The sequence below is a fragment of the Archocentrus centrarchus genome, chromosome 4 (assembly GCF_007364275.1).
Source record: "Archocentrus centrarchus isolate MPI-CPG fArcCen1 chromosome 4, fArcCen1, whole genome shotgun sequence".
Taxonomy (NCBI): domain Eukaryota; kingdom Metazoa; phylum Chordata; class Actinopteri; order Cichliformes; family Cichlidae; genus Archocentrus; species Archocentrus centrarchus.
The window spans coordinates 9,573,603-9,599,757 of NC_044349.1; the positions used below are offsets into that span (position 1 = coordinate 9,573,603).

The 26,155-nt window shown below is 40.8% G+C and overlaps 2 protein-coding genes across 10 annotated transcripts in view; one reads left to right on the top strand and one right to left on the bottom strand.

The window, feature by feature from the left end:
• Window positions 1–2,746: 2,746 nt before the first annotated feature.
• On the bottom strand, window positions 2,747–5,464 carry ccn1 (cellular communication network factor 1). 2 transcript variants are annotated; one of them, XM_030727455.1, is made up of 5 exons: window positions 5,214–5,464; window positions 4,802–5,027; window positions 4,130–4,474; window positions 3,814–4,019; window positions 2,747–3,695 (listed from the first exon to the last, which is right to left on the bottom strand). In XM_030727455.1, exons 1-5 carry the CDS (start codon window positions 5,259–5,261, stop codon window positions 3,393–3,395), a joined length of 1,128 nt encoding a protein of 375 aa, XP_030583315.1. In that variant the 5' UTR covers window positions 5,262–5,464; the 3' UTR covers window positions 2,747–3,392. The 2 variants fall into 2 exon arrangements, with proteins under 2 accessions (XP_030583315.1, XP_030583314.1); XM_030727454.1 differs by lacking the exon at window positions 5,214–5,464 and having other exon boundaries at window positions 4,802–5,099.
• Window positions 5,465–6,309: 845 nt separating this feature from the next.
• Window positions 6,310–26,155, top strand: part of ddah1 (dimethylarginine dimethylaminohydrolase 1) — an 85,284-nt gene continuing 65,438 nt past the window's right edge. The window contains exon 1 of one of the 8 annotated variants that reach the window (XM_030726777.1): window positions 6,310–6,787. Coding sequence is in view for 3 of the 8 variants with exons in the window: in XM_030726769.1 (XP_030582629.1) it covers window positions 12,969–13,262 (294 nt within the window). In the remaining 5 variants the exon portion in view is untranslated. Of the gene's footprint in view, window positions 6,788–12,736; window positions 13,263–15,340; window positions 15,419–15,451; window positions 15,599–23,734; window positions 23,834–26,155 lie in introns of those variants that run through there. The other 7 variants (XM_030726769.1, XM_030726772.1, XM_030726775.1 and 4 more) reach the window with 7 other exon arrangements.

Here is a 26,155-nt window from a genome sequence, read left to right on the forward strand (position 1 = left end):
GACGGAGCTAGAGATGATTCATCACAAAATCCATTAGCCCAACAGTTGAGTGCCGCCTCTCCCATCAATGTGCAGCCTGTTAGAGTAAATAATCACTGCAGTAGCCAGCGTCCCTCTGGGACAACCCAAACAATCCAACGGACTGGGAGGGAGCTTACTCGGATTTTCCCTTAAGCCTGCTCATCATTTATTCTTATGTAATTGCCAGAGGGTATCTGGTGGGTGTGTCAGGGATATTTACTGTCCCACACCCTGTCAGGATTTGGAAAAATGGCGCCTTTTACATCATTCTTTTACAATGAGAGTATTATGCAAAGTAGCACCACTATGTATTTATTATCTGTGAGATGTTGATTCAGTTTCAGGGGCACATTTCATATCAATAAGTGTTTAAAATGGGCATGTCTTAGCAGGTGTGTGACTAGACAGAAATCACGCAAAGCGTGCTGTTTCCTCTTTTGTCCAGCAGATGGTAGGTTATGAAACAAGTATCTGTATGTAACCCTCCTTTCTCCATGCTCCTTGCTTCCTTATAACAGTGAGTATTAACCTGAGGTTGTACAGATGGAGGGGGCTGTAAAATAGGTGACATCAGCTCTCAGCAGCATCCAGCGTGTTGTAATGGCCACTCTCAGTCCTGTTAGCTTCTGGTTGCACAGAATTACGTGGTGCTTTAATGAGGCTTTAATGCTAATGTCTTTGTCATATAAACACATTTTTTTGGTTCAGGGAATGAGGTAGTCACTGAGCAATTTAATTGCAGGGGCGCCTGTGTGAGACAGCGATAGATTTTACAGGTTTGTACTGTGTTTGCTGGATGACCACAGTTATTTCCCACCTTCCCACTCACCCCCCACCCTTTTTCTTTTTTTAACTAATGGAATTCTTGGGGTTTGTTTTGAGACAGTAAAGGCTGAGGAATTGTGAGCCCCTCTACTTGTTTCTAGATTATAAAGGAATGCTCTACCTGACCAAAAGCATTGCTCACATAACATACAGATGCCTTTACATAGCCATAGTGCTGCATTCTGTTATCAAGACAAATGAATCTGATTGCATGGCAGCCTCCGAACCATGAAGGACAGGAGGGAAATTTTCCTCTTTTGTAAGCAGTGGGGGGTGGGGGGGGGGGTGGAAGCCTGAAAGTGTTTCGACTTTAAACCCTTTAGCTGCAAAGGGGTAGCCACACATCTTTGTGATTAGGTAGACCTCAGAAGCCTTTCATGTGAGCAATCTGTAAAAACTCACTGAGCACATCCTGTGTGGTGTTCAGCTCAATCAAAGACACTGTGTCCTGCTCAGCCTCTCATTAAATGCACTCGATTAAGATTTATTTCCAGGAGCTATGCGGGAATGTTGTGTGGAAGTGGCATGTAATGTCTGATTAGACAGGTTTTTATACTTGCGTGGAGATAAAAATGCCTTTTGTGGACACAAGCGAGCACTTGGGAGGGTTTGTGTATATTTGGAAAATCTTCTCAGCTGAAGCGAACATGTTGCTCTGAAATATTTTCCAACATCTGCCACCCATCAGGATGTCTGCTTTCTGAGCCACTTCTGCATTCCTGAGCCGCTCCCTCTACCTGGATGAAAAAAAAAGAAAGAAGGAAAGAAAGAAACCCTTCCCTGTCATTGCCCCTCAGGTCTGCTCTCAGCACCACGGTTCTAAAGGCTGCTGCTAGTGGTGCAAACATCAGACCCTGTGAGAACTAGCACAAGATCTTTTTTTTTTTTTTTTTTCCAGATTCCTATTGAGTTCATATTTTATGGATTTTCATGAAGAAGTATACAAAATGAGTCTTGGCACTTGTAAAGAAAAAGCTAAATAAAAAAAACATCAGAATGTGAGTCAAGAGGCATTAATGTGACAGTGTCGCAGCAAAACACTGTTTTGGTGGACTACAACTAGGCCACCAAAACTACCTAAACCTACAGTTTCTATTAGCATAGAAGCAGCTATGTTACCCCCGTTTCCTGCTCTTTGCCTGCTTCTCTCATAACTGTTAAACTGAAACTTGGAAGGGAGAGTTAAGTCCTCCCCGCCCTGCTTGACTGTTTACAACTGTTTAGCAGACCCCTGCAGTTTAAGAGCCAGCAGAGGCCAATGCATCTAATTCACTTTTTAAAGGCAGCTGCTAATGAATTAGTTCAATTTGGTGCTGCTGTTCAGCTGTGTGAAGACGAAAAAAAAAAAACGTAACTGGGAATGCATTCATAGTATACAGCCCATTGTATACAATAATAGTCATTGTCCATGTTGCATGGTGTCTAATCCCAGCCCATTCAGAGCAGCACTTAAGATTCTTGGCATACTCCCATACTCATTGCTACTCATGGACTTAATCTTTTTTTTCTCCCCCCCTTCTCAGAATCAGTCAAGTGTGTGGCTTAGCCAGATCAAATGAAAGCAAACTAGCTCACTGCAGAATGGCATTCCAAAGCACAGAAAGTCAGGAGAGCGAGCCTCCAAGGTTGTGTTATATAAGAACAGAATGACCCTGCTCTGTGTCTGTCTGAGAATCTGTTGGGTCTACTGAATGATATAACAGGAGACTTAAATATCCCGGTCAGCAGCTCCGTGCATGCGATTGTTTGTTTGTTCTGTCCCGCCGTGCAGTTTGAACAGACTCAACTCAGGCGTTGTCATATTTCATATAAATAAATCAGTTTTATTGTAGCATATAAAATTAAATCATTTTACAATTTATTCCAGTATGACACATAATATCCAAATAAAGTAACTACATTTTTTTTGATAAATAATATTAATAACAATAATAAAAACATTCATTCATCCTTTGACATGTTTCGCTTTGTCTTTTGTCTCTTTTTTTCCTTTTTTTTTTGTTTTCATGAAGGGAGTTCAATAGCTGCCACAAAACATGAACAATAATGCCCACGTCAGGAAGGAATGAAACCGCACACTTGTTAAACAAGTCGAGGGGTTACATTTCATTGTTTGGTTTTTAAGATACAAGATGGTATGCTAATTGAAGTTGCGCATGTGCATATCTACATATGCACACACAAGTCTACAGTCTGGGTCATTTCTGATGTATGGGATCAAAATATACACAGTGAATCAATATCAGCAACTAAGATAAATGTACAAATATTAATTACATTTTGCTCCATAACGAAGCTACTTCAAATGCTCCATTAATATGAAGCAGTTCATATTAAGAATGCTGATGTAGTCACAGCAAACAGTGCACGTCATTAAGTCCTCATGATGTAAGCCCGCAATTCCTTGGGAATCTAGTTACAACAAGAAGCTGGTAGTCATTGGTGGTCTATTTACACCCCTGCTTTCATCTAGACTGCCATTGGCTGCCAATGATGCTGCTGTTGATCTCTTTCTCTTGCTGAGGGGTTTGGCTGTTCTTCACCAATCAGTCTCTGAACTTGTGGATGTCGTTGGAGAGGCGGTAGAAGGGGTAGGAGGCTTCGTTGGCATGGGGACAGTTGTAGGTGCACTTGCAGGACTCGATCATCATGATGTTCTTGTAGAAGGTCTCACCGTCCTCACAGCGGAACTTGACGCGGATGGTTCTTGTGTCGTGGGGGCTGCAGCAGCGGCTGTCCACACAGGTTCCACAGTACCTGGGCTTGTACTTCTTCAGGCTGGAGCAGCCGGCGTAGGTGAACTTCACCGGCTGGCTTGACCTCTTGGTTCTGCTGCATTTCTTTCCCTTCTGCAGAAGAATGGACATAAGAGAGATGATTATTAGTTGTGCAGTGAGACCCAGCTGTGATGTGTGTTCAGCATCATGCATGCTTCCATTGGATTCATTCAGACTGACTCAAGCTTACCTTCAGACTAGAGTAAGGTGACTGGGTGCATGGCCGCACTTCACAGATTCTTGACTCTCTGACCAGCTTGCATTCGCTGTTGTTGTTGGTGACTCGAGTGGAGATGCCAGTTCCACAGCTCTTGGAGCACTGGGACCAGGGTGTGGTTTGAATGATGCACTTCTGGCTCTCGAACACGTGTTGGACTTCAACTTGTGGTCTGTATACTATGAATAAAAGAAGAAATAAAGACATTAGCAACTTGGAATACATTTTATTTTACCATCTCACTTGAATCCAGAAGGAAAACTTTCAGAATTAAAGACTGCTTTCTTACCTGGCAGGGACTTTGGTCTTCCCTTGACAATTGAAATGAGCTCATTCCTGTTGGTGAGGTCTTGCTCAGGATCATCTGTCATTGAGTCTTGGCCAAAGATGTTCTCTAGGATGTCTGTCTCCATGCCATCATCACACGCCCACTCTTCACAGCACTGGCCTGCTACTTTAACCAGTCTGGGGTTTGCACAGCCCAAATTGGGAAGAGAGAGCTCCTGTGGGCACAGTGGGACACATCCCACTGCCCCATCAATGCATGTGCACTGGTGTTTACAGTTGGGCTGGAAGCTCTCTCCATTCTGGTAGATCCTACTGTTGTACTCACAGGGTCTGCCCTCTGACTTGGCTGCAACAGGGAGAAAAAAAAAACAGAAGGAAAGGAATGTTATTCTTTCCTGCTTTGCTCAAAGACGTCTGCTGAAGACATCACATGGCTGCCAGATAAGGATCAGTTAAACTGTGAAATTCTCTGGGCTGCCTGAGGAGTCTCTTTCCCTCCACAGTGGGCTGCCTGTGCTTTAAGGTATAGACTAGTTTCCTCCTAGCTGCATTCCACAGTGTTGAAATCACATAGGTTCCCGTACTCTTGAATAAAAATCCCTCTCATTAAAAAAGTTTTCAGGCTAAGTCAGAAAGGCATGCATATCTGGAGTCGGATGATCTTTATACATACCTCGGCAGATGCCACGAGTAGTAGCAGCAGCAGAACTGGCTCCAAAGTTACACTCCAGTCCTTTAGTGTGGTCGCAAGGCTCGGTCAGACTACAGTCCTCGTTTAGCTGTCTGGCGCAAACTTTGCAGAAGCCGCAGCCATCCAGGACGACGCTCACGCCGGGTGCGCACTGAGGCATCTCCAGCGGGCACGCAGGCACAGGGGGGCAGGAGGAGGAGGAGAGGACCTGTATGGCCAAAAAACAAAATCTTCTTTTAGAAACATTTAAAATCATCCGGCACATAATGTCTCACAACAAGATAAACTCAATCTTAAAAGAAAACCTACTCCTCTCTGTGGGTTAAATATAAGAAATTAAAACTGCAAAACGTGTCTTTTTATATATATTTCAATGAACAGAAAGAAAACTCACCAGGTTGAGGCTTCCAAGGAAGGCAACGACAACAGTAAGCATCAGCATCTTGGATAAATTTCTTGTGCGCGTTCAAGAGGAATCCTGCTCTCGGTTTAGGAAAAGTCTGTTTTCTGATGAGTCCTTAGGTATTCCCTCTCTTAGCCGTTTGTCTCTCTTAATGTCTTTGCTGGTAGTCTCTATCGTTAGAGGCTCCTTTAGAGTAGATGAAGCTCTCAGTAAAGCGCTTGCAGTCTGCTGAGGTCCGGCCACCTCCGTACTTTTATAGTGTAGTGAGAAGCTGACGTCGTCCCTGGCCTGCCTGCTGAACTGTTCCCAAACTATGCCAGGAATGTTTCTCGGCGCATTTTCCATCCAAGACCTAAGCTCCACCCTGTCTAAACCTTTCTCTCTCTTTTTTCTTTCTCAAATGGATTTTTCCCCCCTGAATCCCATCTGAACACACTTTTCCGTCTCACATTTTTCCCTTCTTGTTTACCCCCCCCCCCCCCCTTTCATTTTCTTCCTCTGCTCGTCTCTCACGTCTATAACATCAGCTTCATTTGAGTTTTCTGCTAAAGTGGTGGGCTTGCAATGCTTTATTATCACTTTTTTTTGTCAGCAGTTGAATTTTAGAGTGACTCTCTATTTTAAACTTGTCGGGTGCTATCAAGTGATTTAAAAAGACAAATCCCGCAGAATATCCCCAAATAGCATCTCAAGATTTATAGATCATACCAGGAACTTTAATAACTTTAATATGAATTAATTTAAGTGTCAGTTGCTGATTACTGTGCCATGAATGCTTTTGCTGACACATTCATCAGAACAGTTTATTAAATACACTTTTATAACACTTTGAATACGTTTAAAATATGTCTACGAACTTTTCTCTGTGTCTTAAAGTGCAGAAATACGTTGAACAGTCTATTTCTGGCTGTCCGGTGCCTTTATTCAGGGGAGCTAAGCACTTCCAGATGCGCACCAGAGCTCAGACGTAACAATATTGCCATATTTGGTATGGCAGTAGCTTGCATTATTAACATATTTCTCTCCCCTTGGCCAGCATTCCTGACAGCATAAAAGCTTGTTAAATATGTTCTTCATGCGGGGAAATTCCTTTGCTTTCATCCTTTGAGGCAGTTTGACTTTTCACACAAAGTGTCCGTCACGTTTCGTGGGGGAAGAAAGAAAGTGGGTCCCGCCGTAGGTGAAGTGATCCAATTTTCCGCAAGAGATGCGGTGGTGTTTGTGGTGTTGGTGGGGGGAGACAAATACTTTGGTCTTTGTCTACTTTTTAACAACACGGGTCTCAATAAGTCCCTTCCACCTGAGTTTTGAAATGATTCCGAGTTATAGTAGCTTTCACGAGATGGAAGCAAAATGCGTAAAGACGCAATATACACCGATGTCACTGCCACGAAGGGATAGCAGATTCCAAACAGGATATTTTGCATGAGGGCAAAGAGTTTATTTGTGTTCATAAGGATCGGGTATTTCACTTCTTCCCTCTTGCCTGTAGTCTAATGTGTAGACTTTACATAACGGTACAGTGAGACAGCAGAACCGAACAAGACGGCTGAAGAGCCTCTCCGGTGAGTTTGGACTTCTTTTGTTTTTCAGTTTATTCTAATGTCATTGACTTTGATGGCTAGCCTCGGGAAAAAAAATCCCCTTAATACGATTATGTAGCATCGGAGATGAATTGGTTTTAAAAGACAAATCAGACAACAATAAATAACTCCTGGTGATGCGTTTTTAGGGACTTTGTTTTCCCTCGACACTGATTTTTTTTTTTCTTTTTTTTTGTTTTTAGGCTCTTCTAGTAACCTATAGGTTTCTCCACGCGGGCTATCTGGACTTAATTTGTGATTTGTTTTTTGTTTTGTTTTTTCATTTTTTCATACTTCCGATTCAAGACACTAGATGGTGATGTGTAAAGAATAACTGGTGGGTGACATGTTTTTTTTAATTTTTATAAAGACTGACCAGAATCCAGAAGTCACTCCACCTTTAAATAGAAGAGGTCATATTCATGTGATAATACTGCTGGTGCGTGTAGCGTCTTACTCACGTCTGTGTGAGTATTTAGACTGGGGGTGGGCATGTGTGCGCAGCCTTTTTGGATAGGGGGTGTGTCTTTGTGAGCACGTGTGTAGTGCTCCTGTGTGCGCTGAAAAAGCTGCATTATGAAAATGTGGTGGTAAATTGTCTATGTAACTGGCAAATTTATATGATTTTAAAAGGGAGATTTTACACTAAGCAGCCTTGATGAGGAAAGTTGGAGTTCTGGGAGCTTAACTGTGCAGTCATTTTTTATTTAATGTGTAAACACTGAATTGAAAGAACACCCCTTTAATGTTAATTTATGTTTTTTTTGTTTTTTTTTATTGTCCTCTGCTGAGTTGTCCTACAATGTTGTAATGGTTATATGTCTACCTCTGTGTGTGTATGATAGCATGTCTGCATCCGTCCTTGTGTTACAATGATGGGAAGCAGTGTTTTTATTGTACGTCAGTGGAGAATAACACACAGCAATATCCATTCCATTATTCCCCATTGATTTCAGGAAACATTCCAAAAGCTGGATGTGCGTCTTTCTGTTGTCATTGCCCTGGCATAATAGTTTCCACTAAAGCTATTTGAGAACCCCATCACACAAACAGCATATAGCACGCTCCTTTGACCCTCAGTGATGACGAGGGGCTCCCTCTCCTTCACAGAATCGATGATTGGATTGTTCTCACTGCTCTGTATCTAAGCAACTTCAAAGCCTCTGGCGGGGATGTTTAAGCAGTTTCACTGTTGACTGATGTTTGAGAGATTCTGTGTTTTCTCAGGGCTCAGTGGCCATTGGCAGATCCCACCAGGTCCATATGACACAGTGGCCCTCAGAATCAGTCCTCAGGAAGTCTAGACCAGCAGCATCCCTCAGTTTCCTTAGTTATGTCTATGAGACAGATGGAACAGGACAGCACAGTCTGACATGTTTAAACAGCAGATTCCATTGTAGTATATCCAAGATAGATGTCATAACTAGCAAGCAGTGTGTTCTAGCAACACTTCCTTTCTCTGTCAGCTCACGGAGCAGCAGGAAGTCTGATGAGTTACAGCTTGTTCGCATATGAATGGCTGCTGAGATTAAGCCAGCAATTAAAACACAGAGTTCTGAAGAAATATAAATCTGATCAGGCAGCAAGAAGACAAACACTTGAGATCATACTTTCACATGAATTTCGGATGTAACTTTTGACAACAGGTTTCCTGATTCATTAAGAAGGGAAACAGCTGAGTGAAGGTTGATCGCAAGTGCGTGACTGTTATATATTTGTTATACTGGCATACATATTCAGATCTTATTGTAATTAAAATCTCTTTTTTAAAGAAGCTATAATGTACTCTTAATATCCGCAGCATTGTTCGGGGATATTTTTCGCTATATAATATCATTTTGGGTCTGATGATGATGAGTTTGATTGTCTGTTTGTTTGATTAGTAGTGTCCTGAAATAGGTTTTGATTCTGTCATCTGCTGCAATTTCACATTTTAAAAACATGTAGTAAATTTAATGTGCTATTTATCACATAACTGCCCATAACAGGTCATTTCCCTCACACGTCCGATAGCATTTCTGTGTTTGGTAAAAGATGAGGGTAATCTTTCCTTTTTTTAGCATTCTTGCTTTTTTAGTCATCAGTGATGCATCAGTTTTGTGTAAAAAGCACACATTCTTCCACAGTGGCTTTGAATACTTACAGTAACTCCGGCATCACATCGGCTTTCCTTCAACCCTCTTGTTGTATAAAGCTGAATGGCCTGAGGTCAGAAGAACAGTATATACTTTGCTCACTGCGGAAATGCTATGTGCTGTGTGAACCAGCAAAGTTAGAGAACATGCTGATCTTGAGATATAAAACAGACCATTTCCACAGTGGTCCTAAGAGTCTTCTGGCTCTGTCAACAAATGACAAAAGAGGAACCTCTTGTTTGTGCAAGAAACACGTCCAGAAACATGTCTTCCATTTCATCCTAAATTAATCATAGGAAAGACAAGTTCAAGGTAAAATGCCTCTTGGCTCCGGTGCCATAGCTTTAAGGTTTAGTGCATTCCAGGAGTCATTGTGCGATGAGGATTGAATGCACTGGTTTGTCTGATTTTGCTCAACCTGCCTGTTCTGGTTGTAGATGAACATGAAGGATAACATTAACAGATCCCATGAAAAGACTGTAACAAACAAACCTTTGCTGGTCTATAAGTCATTACTGAATTTACTGGGTACTATGTTCTGCTGTGAACTAATACACATTCGCAGTTACTTTATGTATGGGATTATTTCCCTGTTTTTCCTCTTTTATTTGTAATTTTACTTCAAGGCAGTTCTCTGAATATGCCGACTGCACTCAACTGTGAGTGTAAGTGCCGTATATGGTTGATTAACTATGGTAAATGATGATAAATGTCACTGTATCCTTTTCTTTCAATGAAACTTGGCTGGTTGTTGCTATTAAAGAGGTTTCATTCACTCTATATTGTGCAGGAAAATCTTATAGCTGCTATTTAAAATTGAATATCCACTGCTGTTCTTCTACAAGGACCCATTTTTATATCTTTATTTATGACTTTTTTTTTTTTTCTGTGTAATTAGACTTAAAAAAAAGTTGCCTGACTGTTCAGAGTGAAATATCCTTCATGCACCTGTGTAATCATGCATGTCTGTGTCACTTCAGACATCTAGGATCTTATGATGAGTCCAATCATAACAGAGAAGTAAAGAGCTGCTGCTGCTCATGGTGCTGCTTCACCCACAGCTGGGGCACTGATTTGATTATATAGCTGCACAATGTACCAGCCAGGTGTGCCTAAAGTATGAGGGCTTTCCTTCATCTAAAGTAAGCCAAATTCCTCAGCATGGAGAGAGAGAAAAAAGAGGCTTTCTTTTGTGCCACGTCCATCTATGATGAGGAATGATGGGGGGGAGGGGGGGGGGGGGGTCTGAGCGGGAGGCAGGTGTTAGTGTTGGGCAGAGGGTGGTGGTTGGTGATCCTGGCTGGGGTGGAAAAAAGGAATGCGGGGCTCCTGGAATGTACTGGAATGTTTAGAGCAGTCGAGGATAATTGAGTGAATCTGGAACAAGAAAAGACAAACTGAGGTCCCGCGGTGGAAGAATGTGCTTCTGGGACGTCTGAAGAAACATTCCATCCATTCAGACAGCTTCACCCGGCCCAGAACCTTCCTTAGATGGCACCATAGGGAATACAACCCCCCCTATATTTTATACCTACATATTTAACACTGCTCTTCCCTTCACAGCCTTCCTTCCCTACACATCATGCAAGAAAAGTCTCTTTTTAGATATTTGTAGTCTTTGCTTTTGAAGTATTTGTGCGGTATTTGTTAAAGTCTGCCAAGAGCAAAACAGATTCATGTCTTCAGAAAATCAAGTTCAAGAATGGAGACGTGGACATTGTTCCTTTATTTTGAAATGTATTTTGACCTTGGTTGGAATGCTGTGGGAATCACACTACTCTATCTGTCTTTATGTTCCTAGTTTTATCAAGATCCACTTTCTGTCCTTTTTGTAGCGACTAATTATTTTCCCTGGGGTACAATTGTTTTTATTCATTTTCATGTAACTTAGTGTCCATCCACAAGTTTAGGTCAAGGAGGTTCCTTACTTCGTTAGCAACAGCAGTTTGTTTCCTAATGCTTCCCTTTTGCTTTTACAACACATACTGCAGCTGTTTGACCTAAAGTATCAATTATTTACCTCCCCACTGTCTCCCATTTTGTAAATTTCTTCTTTTTAAGTGTAACTTCCATTCAGTTTATCCTCATTTGTTTGAAAAGCGCCGCCAAGATGAGTCATGAAGTAATTACTGCAGGTTTAATAAAAATATTGATATATATGGTATCAGAATAAGGATCATAATCAGAAGAAATAATATGATATACAGTCATGTGAAAAAGAAAGTTTTCCCAGGACTGCATAGAGTCCTGGGAAAAACTAAGTACACCCCATGATTCAATAGCCTGTGGAACCAACTTTAGCAGCAATAACTTGAAGTAATGGTTTTCTGTCTCTCACATTATTGTGGATGAATTTTGGCCCACTCTTCTTTACAATGTTTCTTCCATTCATGGAGGTTTGAGAGTGTTTTTTTATGCACAGCTCTCTGAAGGTCCCGCCACAGTCGGGTTGAGGTCTGGACTTTGACTGGGCCGGTGCAGCCCCTTGATTCTTTTCTTTTTCAGCCACTGTGTTGTAGATTTGCTGCTGTGCCTGGGATCATGGGTTTGTTGCATGAACCAGACAGGCAGTTTCACATTTGACTTTAGAATACGTTGGAAAACAGAAGAGTTCATGGTGGATTCAATGACTGCAAGGTGCCCAGGTCCTGAGGCTGCAAAACTATCCCAAATATCACCCCTTCACTATCATGCTTGGTTGGTATGAGGTGTTTGTGCTGGTATGCTGCTTTTGGCCTCCTACAAACATGGCACTGTGCATCATGGCCAGACATCTCCACTTTGGTCTTGTCTGTCCAAAGGACAGAAGAGGTCTTGTGGGTTTCTCTGATGTAACTTTGGAAATCATGCTGCCATGCTTATTTTTTTTTTTTTTTTTTTTTTTTTTAGAAAGAAGAGGCTTTCGCATGGAAACACCTTGAAATGAGGCATTCTTGTTCAGTCTTTTTTTCTAATTGTAGTGTCATGAACTTTAATAACCTCCTGAAAACCAAGGAAAAGAGTATCTTTCTTTAACTTTTTTTGTGACCACTAAATAAGACATAAGGTCTCAGGATGATATTTAACATGCTAACTGAGCCCTGCAGAGTCTTGAGTTCTCTGCAGGTTCTCTTAGCATTGCACGGTCTGACCTTGGGATGAATTGAGTCCACTCCTGGGAAGATTGTGGTATTAACACACACCTGGATGCTCCAAACCAGCATACAGCCAACACGTTTGGTTTTATAGAGGTGCTCACCCTCGCTGATGATCAGTTAATAAAGTGCATCTGATTAGCCTCTTAATTCATTTGGAAGCAGTGAGGATGTACTTAGTTTTTCACAGGACTGCATGAAATCCTGTGAAAATGTTCTTTTTTATACACCTGCATTGTCTTATTAAAGTTTGTTTCACATCTAGAATAAACAGATGTGGACAGCAACAGCTGGCTAAAAATACAAAGGTAGCGTGATCTAATGTCACTCAACAGTCCACACCCAACACAAGACAAAGAAAACATTCTATATTATACTATAACCAATAATCTACATCGAGACTCTTTTTTTTTGCATTTTGCTTGGAAAAACGTCTATTCCTACTACGGAAATATGAAAACCATATAGAATATAGTAGATTATGATTTTTTTGTTCTAATTTTCCTTGTTAGTATATTGAATAGACTTTTAAAGCTTGGCCGTCACTAGTAGCTTTTGCTTTGTTGATTTAGAGGAAAATTGATTGAGCCATAGGCTCATGGGTTTCTGTCACTTGTTGGGCTGAACGCCTGGCTGAGGGCTGACAGACTCGCATGCTACACGTGATGGTCGCTGCGCGTCACCGAAGCGCTGTCGCTCGCCTGGAGACCAGAGCAGGGCTGACTGACACTGTGTGTAGCAGGCAACTGTAAATAAAGAATAAAAACCCAACAAACTAACAGATAAGCAAGCCAGGAAGTATCGAGTCATTCATTCGCTGAGTTGTCTCTTAGGGTGTTTTTTAGTCCTTTTTTCCCCCAGATTTGAACGTGCCAAGTAAAGGGAACGCAAAACATGGCTGGATTGATGGCAGGTTTTGGTCATTACACCCACGCCGTCGTCCGGGGGATCCCCAGGTCCCTGGCCAAAGAAGCGCTCCGGAGCAGCGAGAGGGAGGTGGACCTGGCCAAGGCGGTGATGGAGCACGACGCATACGTCGAGGTCCTGAGGACTAGGCTCGGGCTGGAGGTGGTCGAGCTCCCGGCGGACGAGTCACTCCCGGACTGTGTGTTCGTGGAGGACACGGCCGTGGTGTGCGGTGACACGGCGCTCATCACCAGACCCGGGGCAGAGAGCAGGAGAAGAGAGGTAGGGCAGTGTCAGCATGATTTAGAAGTTTGATGTGAAAGTGGTAAGGAAGGCATCCTCCCGCCTCCTTTGTCCACTGTGCTCACTTGGCATGTAATAAAGCTGCAGGAATGAGGCAGTAGGATGCACTGGTATCAAATATATTAAAGTGGCTCATCAGTGGCACACTATGCAGATGGGTAATAACGTAAACAAACCAAAAAGTGGGTTTCTCAGAGAAACATCTTTCTAATTATCTGTGTAATGTTAAATGAATTCTTAAGCGAACGTCGGAAACTTGAATTTAGATTTTGAATTTCACACCCGGCAAAAAAGAGTGCAGTTTTGAAAGCTATACACATCACCAGCTGTACGTATGGCATCACATATAAACCCAATGCACTGTGCACCAGCCCTCATAAAGGAATATGGTGATTACCTACATGAGGCAACGCCCATATTAAAGACAATGCTTTAAAAAATGAAAAATGTACTTGCACCATGAAAAAAAAAAAAGTGATAGTTTGAAAAGAACTGAGATGCTGAATGTTTATGCACCTTTAGTATTAACTTCATGTTGTTTCTGTGGTATTAATGGATTGCTGTCAAAGCATCCTGGACGGCTTCTTATAGCTCAGTATTGTCTGATAAGGAGTCGGATGAGACTTCAAGAGGAAGAGGGGAAAAACAAGGAGATGGAGTTTAGGAACTGAAAAGCTTCACGACTCCAGAGATATGAATGAATGAATCAATTCATTTTTGTGAAACAAGACAACAGTACGTGTGCACTCGGTTGCCTAGTGAGGCTGGCTGAAATGTAGGGTGTTCGTGTGTGTGTGTGTGAATGACAATGAGGGAAATGGTAGGACGGTTTCTGTGAAAGCCCCTGTCATTTCACATCAGAGTTACTTTGCTTGGCTCACTGGTGCTAATGGTCCCCAGCCTCACTGGCGACAGGGATATTGATTGAAAAGCTTGGTGCTGCTACCTCCAGCCACCACATTTCATTTATGTTGAGCACAGTGCCCATTATATTTGCGTGAACATGTTCCGAAGCCATCAGCACTCTTCCAGTGAAATCCTTCATAACCTTTATAATGTGACTTCCTTTTCAGATTTCATGCAGAGATTTTAGTAATTTGGTGTCCAGTCTGTGCAGCCTGAGAAAGTTTAATCTGTGATGACTTTTATTTTTTATTTTATTATTATTATTTTTTACTTTTTTTTAATAAAAGGCAACTTCTGGGGTACAAGAGCATAAATCTTTGTAAAACAGTCACAGATGGATTCTAATAAATAAATTCTAACTGCCTTAGCTGAACTGGATACTTATATTCATAATGAGATATAATTTTCTGTGCAATGACACATCATTATGTTTGTATGAGTTAAAGCGCTGTGGGCTGCAGGATACGCTGTGAGAAAAAAAAAAAATCAACAAATGACTTTCCACGTTGAAGGGAGCATAAAAGCTTTTGTTCCACAGTTAATGCCATGTGGCAGCTTGGCAGTGAGTGATAAGGGAATGTTTCTGCTTGTTTGTATGCGCTCACAGAGAAGAGAGGCTTTGTCATGTAATATAATTTTGTGACTTTACATATGTGTAGCTGAACAACAATTACCAGTGTAATGCATCAAAGGCACATTATTGTTTTTAATAGAGCTATAGGGTTTTCTTAAAATTGACAAAATGCCCTGCTCCTTGTATCTCCTGCACACGAAAAACAGGTGGGATCACCAAAGTACGTGCATCGTCAGCTTTTTCCTGCCCTCGGTTCAAATTGCAGTCGGGTTTTCTTCACATTCTTGTCAAACAGCTTGACTCCAATATTGTCAGGGCTCTGTCTTCTGTTTAGTGCTGATAATTTGCATAGACGAGACATAGGTTTATTGATGTAGTTATTGAAGATGTATGAAGTAAGGCTTAAGACTTGTCATTAAGAAAGTAAGTGATTCAGTTAAAAAAAAAAAAAAAAAAAGAATCAAACATGGATTCCACTCACTTTATCATTAACCAGGAAAGCTGCATGTACAGTCAGCAAAAACGTGGACTTTGACAGTCCAAAGGATGTGGACAAGGGACAATGAAACTTTGTTCTGAATCTAAAATCTGATCATCAAACACGGTAGAGAGCTGGTGTGAAATGCAGCAAGCAAATTAATGGGGGAATTCAAAGGTCTGTTTATCTAAGAAAAGAGGAGTCACTTGTTGTGTTATTATTTTAGTCTTGGCTGTTGGCCTCGTCGATTAGACCATCTCAAATCTGGGTTTTAAGATTGACAGTGACCTCAAGTTAGATCACCAAGTCAGGTCAGTGGTTAAATCCTGTTTTTACCATCTCAGACAGCTGGCTAAGGTAAGACCCATTCTGCTCGAGCAACAACTTGAAATTTTAATTCATGCTTTTATTATTTCTCGTCTAGATGAATGCTCTTTATTGTGGAATTAGCCAGTTGTCTATAAAGCGTCTCCAGCTGGTTCAGAATGCCGCTGCTCGGCTACTAACCAGAGCTAAAAAGAGAGAACATATTACCCCTGTACTGGCTTCCCTGCACTGGCTGCCAGTACATTTGAGAATTCGATATAAGATCCTTTTACTTGTTTTTAAATGTCTACATGGCTCTGCTCCTTTTTATCTCTCTGAGTTACTTGACCCTTATACTCCGACGCATTCACTCAGGTCAGCTGACCAACTACTCCTGAGAGTACCTAGGTCAAAGCTTAAACTCAGAGGAGATAGGGCCTTCAGTATTGCTGCTCCTAAATTGTGGAACGACCTTCCATTAAATATTAGGAGTACTCTTTTATTATCTACCTTTAAGACCCTTCTTAAGACCCATTTTTACCGATTGGCTTTTACCCTGAGTTTAGACTGTTGCTTTTAGCTTGTCCCTATTGCTATGTGTTGTATTTTATGTGAATGTGTAAATGTGTCGACTGTAAAGCACTTTGTTACAGTCCCCGTGTTTAAAGTGCTCTAAAAATGGAATAAAGTAAAAAAGTAAAGTAGATCTGCTTCAAGTTTCCTTTGCTTGTATTCCTGCAATCATCTTTGTCACTACAGGGCAGAATAACAAGTTGGTTTATGCTATGTGATATTTCCCCTCTCTTCTTTTAAAAGATGATGCTTTTTTTTGTAGACTTTAATATTGTTCCAACTTTATAATTTCTCAAAGGTTGCTGGAATCTTTTCCATCAGGCTGTGGCTTAAAAGCTTTGCTATGAGGAGAAATGTTTCTCTAAATTGATTGCATTATTGGGTACTACAGGCAGGAGTTTTGTATAAAACACTCCAATAAAGAGCCAAAGAATTCACTGAATGAGGAACTGTGGATTGTCATACGAACTTTAATTTCTTGCTTATTGCAAACCCATTTATGCGTCACTGTTTTTTGCTTTAGTTACTCTGCGATGAGTTGAGATGGCAAACTGTTTGCATGTGATGTCTAGCATTTTCAAAACAGAAATGGAAAATATTTACTCAAGAGTCCACAAGAAGAGATTTCTGACGTACTGTTTTCAGTTTTGAATGTATTTCATTCCCAGAGAAGTATTAATTGTAGTTATAAGATTTTGCTTTGGCAGCTTACAGATAAACAGCCACCTCGTGCAGTATGATTTCAGAGCAAATGGACTCAATTTTTGAGACCACTGACAAACATGAGCATAAATTTGTACTAATGCTGACTTTCTCTTTGTAACAGATGTCTTTAATCTGTTTTTTCTGTCTGTTTCTGGTATTCATTGAGTCTTTTGACCAGCATTCTTGCTGCTTCACCAATTACATATTTACCAGAGCTGTTGCATGTAATGTCCTATTCCACCACGGCCCATTTGGCTTGTGACTGGTGTTGACTGCTTGTGATTGAAGACTCACACAAAATACTGACAGCCCAGCAACAGAAGGGAGTCTCACTGACATGTGCTGTGCATGCTAAGCAAGGAAGGAAAAGGAAAATACTCGCTTGACCTGCTGACCATATTTCAGCCTTATAATTTAACAAAGAGTAAACCCAATAGAAATTAGTAGCTATACTGCAGATGTGGTGTGGGTAATTTTGCATGATTTTGTTGATGCGCTGTTGTTGCTTCTCTCTTTGGAAGCGCTGGTGCAGGCTTTGAATTGCTGGCATCCTTGTGCTATTTAAAACTCCCATGTTTTTAGTTGCGTAGATATTGTATTGATATTGTTTTCAGCAGCAGCTCAGGTACAGAGGTTTATCTTTATATGTTGGAGAGTTTTGTAATAGTCAAAGATTTATGGATTTTTAAGGTACCGTATTTTCCGGAGTATAAGTCGCACTTTTTTTCATAGTTTGGCTGGGGGTGCGACCTATACTCCGGAGCGACGTATATGTGACATTTATAACACATGAACCAAAATACTCCAGCCACTTGACATCTCCGTGAACTGCAGCTTTAAGGCAGTCTTGCGTAACCTGTGGGCGCAGTGGATGATGGATGGAGAGCACAGCTTAACGGCAACTGGGAGAATGCGCCACCCAACTTTCCTGGAAGTCATTGGATGGATCAAGAAAACATGGGCTTCAGTGACAAACCATCCTGTTGGGATTCAGAAAGGCTGGAATAATTGGAACTGCAGCTGACGACGAGTCTGACTAACGCGACACAGAAGAGGAAGCGGCGCTTCGTCTACGGAGTGTACGGAATTGTTTAGAAGTGACACCGAGGATGAAGAATTCAATGGATTGATGGTTTGGTTAACTTGTTAGTATGTTCTTTATGCTATGGTTATCTGAATAACTTAATGTTACGTTAACATACCGAACACGTGTTCGTTGTGCGTCATGTAGCTGAATGTGTTACGTTAGCATAACGTAGGCGTAACCGTGTTCGTCCTGTTCTTTAATCCATTATTATTTTAAATTGCCGTTCAAGATGGAATTTCTGCTCTGAGTCTCGGATTCTATCAAACCCCCCCCAAAAAAAGTGCGACTTATAGTCCAGTGCGACCTATATATGTTTTTTCTTCTTTATTATGCATTTTTTGGCTGGTGCGACCTATACTCCGGAGCGACGTATAGTCCGAAAAATACGGTAAAAACGTGTTCCAATTTAGCTTAAGCTACAGCTGAATCAAACCTAACTTTTGGACAAAAAGTTCAGTATTTAGAAATATGTCTAGTTTGCCCCCAAGAGCAAGGTGTGATCATAAAGTTCCACAAGTCCACCCACTCAGGCTCAGGTAATTTAATTGTACCTGTAGGCAGTTTTAGGCTGCAGTGGGTAAGTCATCTATCCTCACACGCGCATTTTCAAAACAAACGCAGACAACAAACAGCAGGTAACCATTTTACAATGTAATGAAAGCATAAATAATGGTGCAGGATTTTAAAGCTACAATTTATTCTATTGAGTGATGGCTGCTGCTGGAGCAAAGCTGTTTTTATATTGTGGTGTTCTGCACTTTGGGACTTTGTGGTGTTCTGGACTTTGGGACTTTGTGGTGTTCTGGACTTTGGGACTTTGTGGTGTTCTGGACTTTGGGACTTTCACATACAGTTCTGTTAGTAGTCCCTCGGTTACTGATGCTTTTTCCTTTAAACCTTTCACGGCGGAAGCGGTCTGTAAGGCTTTAAAAAGCCTTGATATTAAAAATTGGTGGGACCGGACAATCTGTCTCCCTTCTTCTTGTGCCTGACTGCAAATATCATTACTGAGCCAGTGTCTTATATTTTTAATATTTCAATACAACAGAATACTTTACCAGAGATTTGGAAGTGTGCTTTTGTACTCCTCCAGCTGAAAGATGGTAATTCTACGATGGTCAATAATTACAGACCAATCTCCAAACTACGTATTTTAGCCAAGGTTCCTGAAAGGCTGGTGAATAACTCAAGAGGTATCTGGATGAAAATAATATTCTATCTCCTGGAAATTGCACAGTACTGTAACTGCCTCCTTAAAATGACATTTAGCATTGGATGCAAAAATACTGTGCTGTTCTTTTTATCAACCTATCAAAAGCCTTCAACATTGTTGATCATGAAATTTTATGTCAGAAGTTATTGGAAATAGGCCTTTCAGGCAAAGCAGTTGGCTGTTTTTTTTTTTTGTTTCATTATTTTTCTGACCATAAGTAGTGTGTACAGTTTAATGATTCCTCTTCCAGTTTTTAAAGTGTCACTAATGGAGTTCTGCAGGGTTCTGTTTTGGGACCTACATTATTTACTATTTATGTCAATGGTGTGGGACAGAATCTAAATGCATCTGCCCATTTTTATGCAGATGACATGATTATTTATTGCTGTGCTTGTACCATCCAACATGGTAGCTTTCGACAGTTTTCAGTCAGCTGTTTCAGCTCAGGTTGGTTTTAAATGCAAAAAACCAAAAATAACAAGGTCATTTTGTTTTCAAATAGAAAGAGGGTGCCAATAGTACTTCCCTCTCTTCTATCATTTAAAGGTACTATTATTGAAACCGTGGCCTTATATAAATACTTAGGTGTTGTGATCGATAAGTCTTTCCTTTAAGTCACATATTGACCACCTGTTAAAAAAATTGAGGTTGAAACTGGGGTTCTTTTTCAGAAGCAGATCATGTTTCTCTTTTACTGCAAAGAAAAGACTTGTTGCTGCCACTTTTTTACCCCACCTGGACTATGGTGATATCATTTACATGAATGTCCCTGCTCATTCTCTCCATCTGTTGGACTCTGTTTATCATGGGGCATTAAGATCTATAACTGGCTGTAAACCCCTAACTCACCGCTGTACCTTATATTCACTGGTCAACTGGTCCTCTTTGACCTTACGCAGGATGGTTCGTTGCTTTCTTTTTAATCCATAAGTCTGTTTTTGGTTTACTCCCTTCTTATATATATCAGACTGCATGTTACATAAAGAGATTAGTCATAATCTGCGGTCTCTGGATTTTATTACTTTCGTTGTTCCATATGTTTGTACAGAGATTGGAAGAAAGGCTTTTTCCTTTCTGCCCCATCTTCATGGAACAACTACAGAAGGATTTGCTCCTCTCCCAAATGATTTCGCTCGTTGACTTTAAAATACACATAAACTATTTTGTGAAATCGCTCCTGGGAACTTTTTCTTGTTTTAATATGACTGTGTAAACGTTTTGGCATTTTATTCACTGTTTATTGTTTCTATTTTATTATTGAAAATTTATCATGTTTCTTGAAACAGGTCTCTCTTGCAAACAAGACAGAGTCTCAATGGGACTACCTGTATAAATAAAGGTTAAATAAAAATATATAAACTATAAGCCAGCATCCAGAAAGAAGAAACTGACTGAAACTCAATGGGCAAAGGGCATGTCACACTAGCCAGTTGCTGTTAGCTGTCTGGTATACGAGGATGCTGGTTTCAGCTGAGGCTTAACAATTTGAGTGAGTTTCTGTTCCTTAGAGATAAGTATTCAAACCAAAAATAGCGCAGTCAAATAAAATCATATTGATGTGGAAATAAGAAAATTATCTTAAACATGTTCAATTAAAAAAAACAAAAAACTACCTGATTCAAAATTGACTAATTTTCCTCTTCAGACTTCTGTCCTTGTGTACCACTTGTGTGTGTTCCAATTTCTCCATGGACTTAAAAGAAAGCATAAACCAACTTTTGTGCAAATTGAACCATTCCGCATGTGATAGATCATCACTGATGATGAGAGCTGTGACCCAGACAGGCTGAAACTAAACAACAGTTTTTAGTTGAAGAGTCAGTAGCTAGAAATTGGAAAGCCAGGGGCGTGCAAGCCTTTTTTTTTTCTTTTTTCTTTTAGACACCCACAAGTTGCTGCAAACTTGCCCCCAAGGGTCAAACTGTCAATGTGGAGTTCTGCTGTATCATCTTGAGGTGTCCAAGTGAGAATAAATCACTGGGGCCGTGTGCCCTTGTTTGCCAGCAGACAGTTTTTTGTTTTTTATTTTTTGGCCACAACAACACAGTTTTTATCTGGACACCTGCACTAGATTAACCAGATTTGACTGATTGCAATTTTTTTTTAAGACATTGGAGGAAATCCAGCACACATCATAGACACAGAAATGCAAGTAATGAAACTGGGACAACCACAAAGTAAAACTTACATAAAGCTGATAAGAAGCTATCCAAATGTGTTGAGGATATTAAAAATGGTTCTTTGAATTTCTCTAAATCATTTTTACATTTTTTTTTTTTTTTTTTTTTTTTTTTTACACGTTGGTCAATATACAAAAAAGTAAGTCTACATTCCTTCCTTTGACCCTTTCTGCAAATGAGCTGAGCTACCAAACAGAATCTTTAACTCATCCTGTAGTCTCTGCTCTCACTATCTGTGGTTGCAGCCTTGCATTTTGTGACTGAAACAGGCAGGTGTTAGAAGCAACTGAACAAAATTAGTTTTCCCCCAGAGAATAACTGAGTTCATTCTGTGTGACAGAGTGCAGAGCAGAGTAATCACAGTCAACCTGCTGCTCTTCACATTCAGACCAGGCAGTTAAATAGCCAGATAGTGCACGTCACAAAAATGGTTTCTTTGCCCTTGGTGATCTGCTGTCTAGCCACACAGATGCCAAAGTGGAAGGTGCAGGATGGATTATGTGTAAAAATGACGTTTAGAGTCAAGACTTTTTTTTTTTTTTTTAAAGATTTAAATATTGCTTTTTGCCTCTTTCTGGAGTTAGAGTGCAATTTCATGCCAGAACAGTTCTAAAATTATACTGTATCCTCTAATCTGCTCAAACCATAACCTTAACTGCATCACTTCACCTGCTGTCAAGCGAGCAGGTTTGTTGAGACTTTCATAATTACCGCGCAAGCACGAGCACAGAAATTGGACTTGTGATGGAATTGTGGCATTTCCGCTGCAGCAAATCTCACATAATATGAGAACCCAAAGGCAGGTCAAATTTAGGTTGTAACTTTTGCTAGAGAATTGTCCAGTTGTGACAGTCTTGCTTCAGCATACTTGCAGTTCAAGCATCCCACACTGGGATTGCTGCATCTTGTAGAGCGGCTGGAGATGCTCTTGAATACTGGGAAACGACAGGCTGCTCAGCTGGTGCAGCTTCACATACCTTGGCGGATTGAAGGCGTTTTCACAGTAGTGATTTTGCTGAACTCTGAAACTGCGTCGTATAATTGTCCCCCAGTAACTACAGATGGAAGACGTTTCACTCTGTATTCAGGTTGTGCTGGTGGCCTCTGAGTCTGACAGTGAAGTCAAACTTAATTACCTAGAAAGAAAATCCCTCTCTGATCCTTAATGCTCACTTTTTATATTTCTGCCACTGTTCTTACTCAGGCAAAAAGACCTTAACTCACAGCAGCTAAGGGGGCAGTCGTGGTAGTAGTTTTATTAAGTGAAATTTAAATCCTTGGTGAGATGATTACTAAACTCCTCCTCTGACACTGGTGACTTTAAGTGTAGCCACTAATTGTTTAGAGTGTGCTACTTGATACCTGCTGTATCTTGTAATGGTACACTGCTTTAAGCAGTGAGTGTGAGCTCAGTTTTCAGAGCCTGGAAAATAATGATCATTAAAAAGTGCTAAAATCTGTCATAACTTTTGTGTAAAAGACTTAGATGTCTCTCGATCTGGAGACGGGATGGAAAATCCTGCTCCACAGACACAATATTTAGGTCATGTTTTTATAGACGTAATATTTAGGTTCAGTCCACTCAGTTTATGCATCCGCGTGGGCCCCTTTCCGGTCATGCTTCATGCCGCTACCCCCAGCCGAGCACCAGACAGCACACATGCGTTGTTTTGACTAGAAACGCTACAGATGCTGATTTCTTGCCACCCTCCCTGCTCTTATATGACTTCCCTAACAGAAACCGAACTGGTTTCCTTCATGGAGACTTAACATCCGAGTGCGAACGGTGCAGATGGGCGAGACATCTGAAACCCGCCAGTAGCATGTGGGACAGAGTCTACGTGCATTCCCCAACTGTCTGTAACATTCCTACCACATTTAACCTGCCCTTCCTCTTGCTGTTTGCCTGTCTGATTCCCGGTCCAGCTTGTTCATTCGTAACAGCTCGGTGCTGCTGCCTCTCCCATCCTCTCTCTCTCATTCATTCTTGATACTGTCAGAGCATTTGATCTATGGTCTTGCTCACATAATTGGTTACATTTATATTAATAGTCTAACATTTGTGTTAAATCACCCACTTTTCCCCCTTCTTTCCTTTGCCACCAATCCCACATTGCTTAAGACTTTACTAGATAAAATAAGTTACTTTGTAATGTTTAGTAAATCAAATCAACTACACAGAAAGTTAGTGACAGATTTAAGAGGAGCTGATCCAGGTTGTTGTTTTTTTTTTCTTTCTTTCTTTTTTTAGCATCATCACAGAGCATTCTGTATGGGTCAGGCAGCACGTGCCAGCGTGTGTTGTGCACAGACGGAAGTGCACACACAGACCAGACAGCCCTCCTCAGTTACCTTGGACCCTACTCACTTTTGGCCCCGGGTTCACCCACCTCAACCCCTCCAACTCAGCATAGCGCAGCAGCCTGTGAGACAGATGTGGGAGACTCGCGAACAGGAACTCCTCTCAGCCTCGCAGGCTGACCCAGTCACACTCAGCCGTCACCGTGGGTGTGTGAATGTCTGGTTTGGTATGTAAGACCAAGCAGTGGAAGACACAGGAAGTAGGCCAGGCATAGACAAGTCTTGCTGAGGTCAGAAATGGTGCAGCATAAGTTAAGACAAAAGGTTTTTTTTTTTTTTTTTTTTGCACTTGACGTTTTGGAAGTGTAAAAGGTCCATTTATGTTACAAAATAATGCGCTATCTAATTTTTTTCCTTACTTTTTTGTTTTTGTCTACTTTCTGAATCAGATCTCTCAGAGGGCAAATTCAGAGTAAAGTAGCATGAGAGGAGACTGATACATAGTTTTGTTTTCTCAGAGCTAAACATTTTTAAGTAGGGTTTCTATTTTACTATTTGTGGTAATGTTTCCCTTGTGAGTGGCAATGTTTGCTTTAAGCTTTGAGCTGGAGCATTACGCCTTGTTGTTTTACCAAATCTTAAGAGTAGATTCACTGACCTTTGATTCCAAGAGTGGTGATGAAAGTAAATGAATAAACTCACAACTCTCTTAGCACCTTTACTTTAAGACTCTACCATTAATAGATAATGCAGTGCTGGCTTTTGGGACTCCGAGGAATGTATTAATATTGAAAATGTGTGAAAGTGACATGAATTCCCAAATAGTCAGATGTACACTCACTGGCCATCTTATTAGTTACACATTGCTAATAACGGATTAGATACCCTTTTACCTTCAGAACTGCCTTAATTCTTCATGGCATTAATTCAACAAGGTGCTGGAAACCTTCCTATGAGATTCTGGTCCATAATGACAAGATAGTAGTTGCTGCAGTCAGCTGCACATTTATGATGTGGATGACCACTGTGTCCCAAAGGTGCTCTCTTGGAGTGAGATCTGGTGACTGTGGGGGCCATTTGAGTGCAGTGAATTTATTGGCATGTTCAAGGAACGTCGCACCAAATTCTGACCCTTGAGACTCATCAGACCAGGCAATGATTTTTCCAGTCTTCTATTGTCCAATTTTGGTGATACAGTGCAAATTCTAGCCTCAGTTTGCTGTTCTTAGCTGACAGGAGTGGCATCCAGTGTGTTCTTCTGCATACCTTGGTTGTAATGAGTGGTTATTTGACTTTCTGTGGCCCTTTTACCAGCTTGAAGCTATCTGCCCATTCTCCTCTGACCTCTGGCATCACAAAGGCATGTTCACCCTGAGATTAGCTGTTCACTGGATTTTTTTTTTTTTGGACCATTCTTTGACATGGTTGTGGGTGAAAATCCCAGTAGATCACCAGTTTCTGAAATACTCAGACTAGCCCGTCTGGCACCAGCAACCATACCACATTCAAAGTCACTTAAATCACCTTTCTTTCTCATTCTGATGCTCGGTTTGAAGTCCAGCAGGTCGTCATGACCATGTCTACATGCCTAAATGCACTGAGTTGCTGCCATGTGATTGGCTGATTAGATATTTGCATTACTAATCAGCTTTGGGCATATTGGAAATTTTTATTATATTGTTAGAAAATAACATATTTTTTAAACACAACAAACATCTCTAATACTAAAAGTAAGCTTTTATCTGTGTGATCCATAATTAACCCAATGCTTCAGATAATACAATGTTTGCTTCTGCTGCATTTTGCTACATTTGGTAAACCAAGCTGAAGTCCGATAAGGCTAAACAAGATAAATTTATTGTCGTCTCTGCTTTCTCTTTCACTTTCTGTCTGACATTTTGACTTTTCACTCTCACATCTTTTGTTCTCAAGCTTTAAAAAACATCACACGCTCTGAAAGATGCGAGGGGAATATCTCATTCTTGCAGGCTATAGTCATCAGTCTTGCCTGTCAGGCCAGTTGACAGTTACGGTTAAATGCCCAGTTTTCTCTGCTGTCACTAAACAACAACTTCATATGAACTCAAGCACTGTTAATGGGATTTGCTTACCGTCACAGGGGGTAAAAATGAAGCCCTGTGTCCCCTGCAGTGATTCCCCTGCTGTCCTTTTTATAATGCATGGAACAACAAAAAAAAATTAATATTCTCTTTCAATTTACATTATGTATCCCATGTATTAAGCTCATTGCACCACTGCTTCATAAATACTTGCATCAGCAGTCATCTAACATTCATCTCTGCACCCAGGTTACTGTGAGCTCTGTGAAAACACATTTGCGATTACAACTGAGGAATTCATATGCTAATTATGACTAAATTTCACATAAAAGTCTAATCGGTAAAGCGATAAAGTGCTGACATTTAAAATCCAAAAGGTGAAAGGTCATCTTCACTACCTTAACTATAAGCTTCATCAAAAAGGAAAGTTTTAAGCCTAATCTTAAAAATGGAGAGCTGGTTCCACAGAAGAGGGGCCTGGAAGCTGAA

Bases quoted from the DNA above. Each gene is read 5' to 3' on its own strand.
- ccn1 (XM_030727454.1), bottom strand. From the start codon at position 5,084: ATGTGCCGGATGATTTTAAATGTTTCTAAAAGAAGATTTTGTTTTTTG. The intron at 4,475-4,801 runs GTATGTATAAAG...TCCCTGTTGCAG, and splicing joins TACTCGTGGCATCTGCCGAG to CCAAGTCAGAGGGCAGACCC. The intron at 4,020-4,129 runs GTAAGAAAGCAG...TTTTATTCATAG, and splicing joins AAGACCAAAGTCCCTGCCAG to TATACAGACCACAAGTTGAA.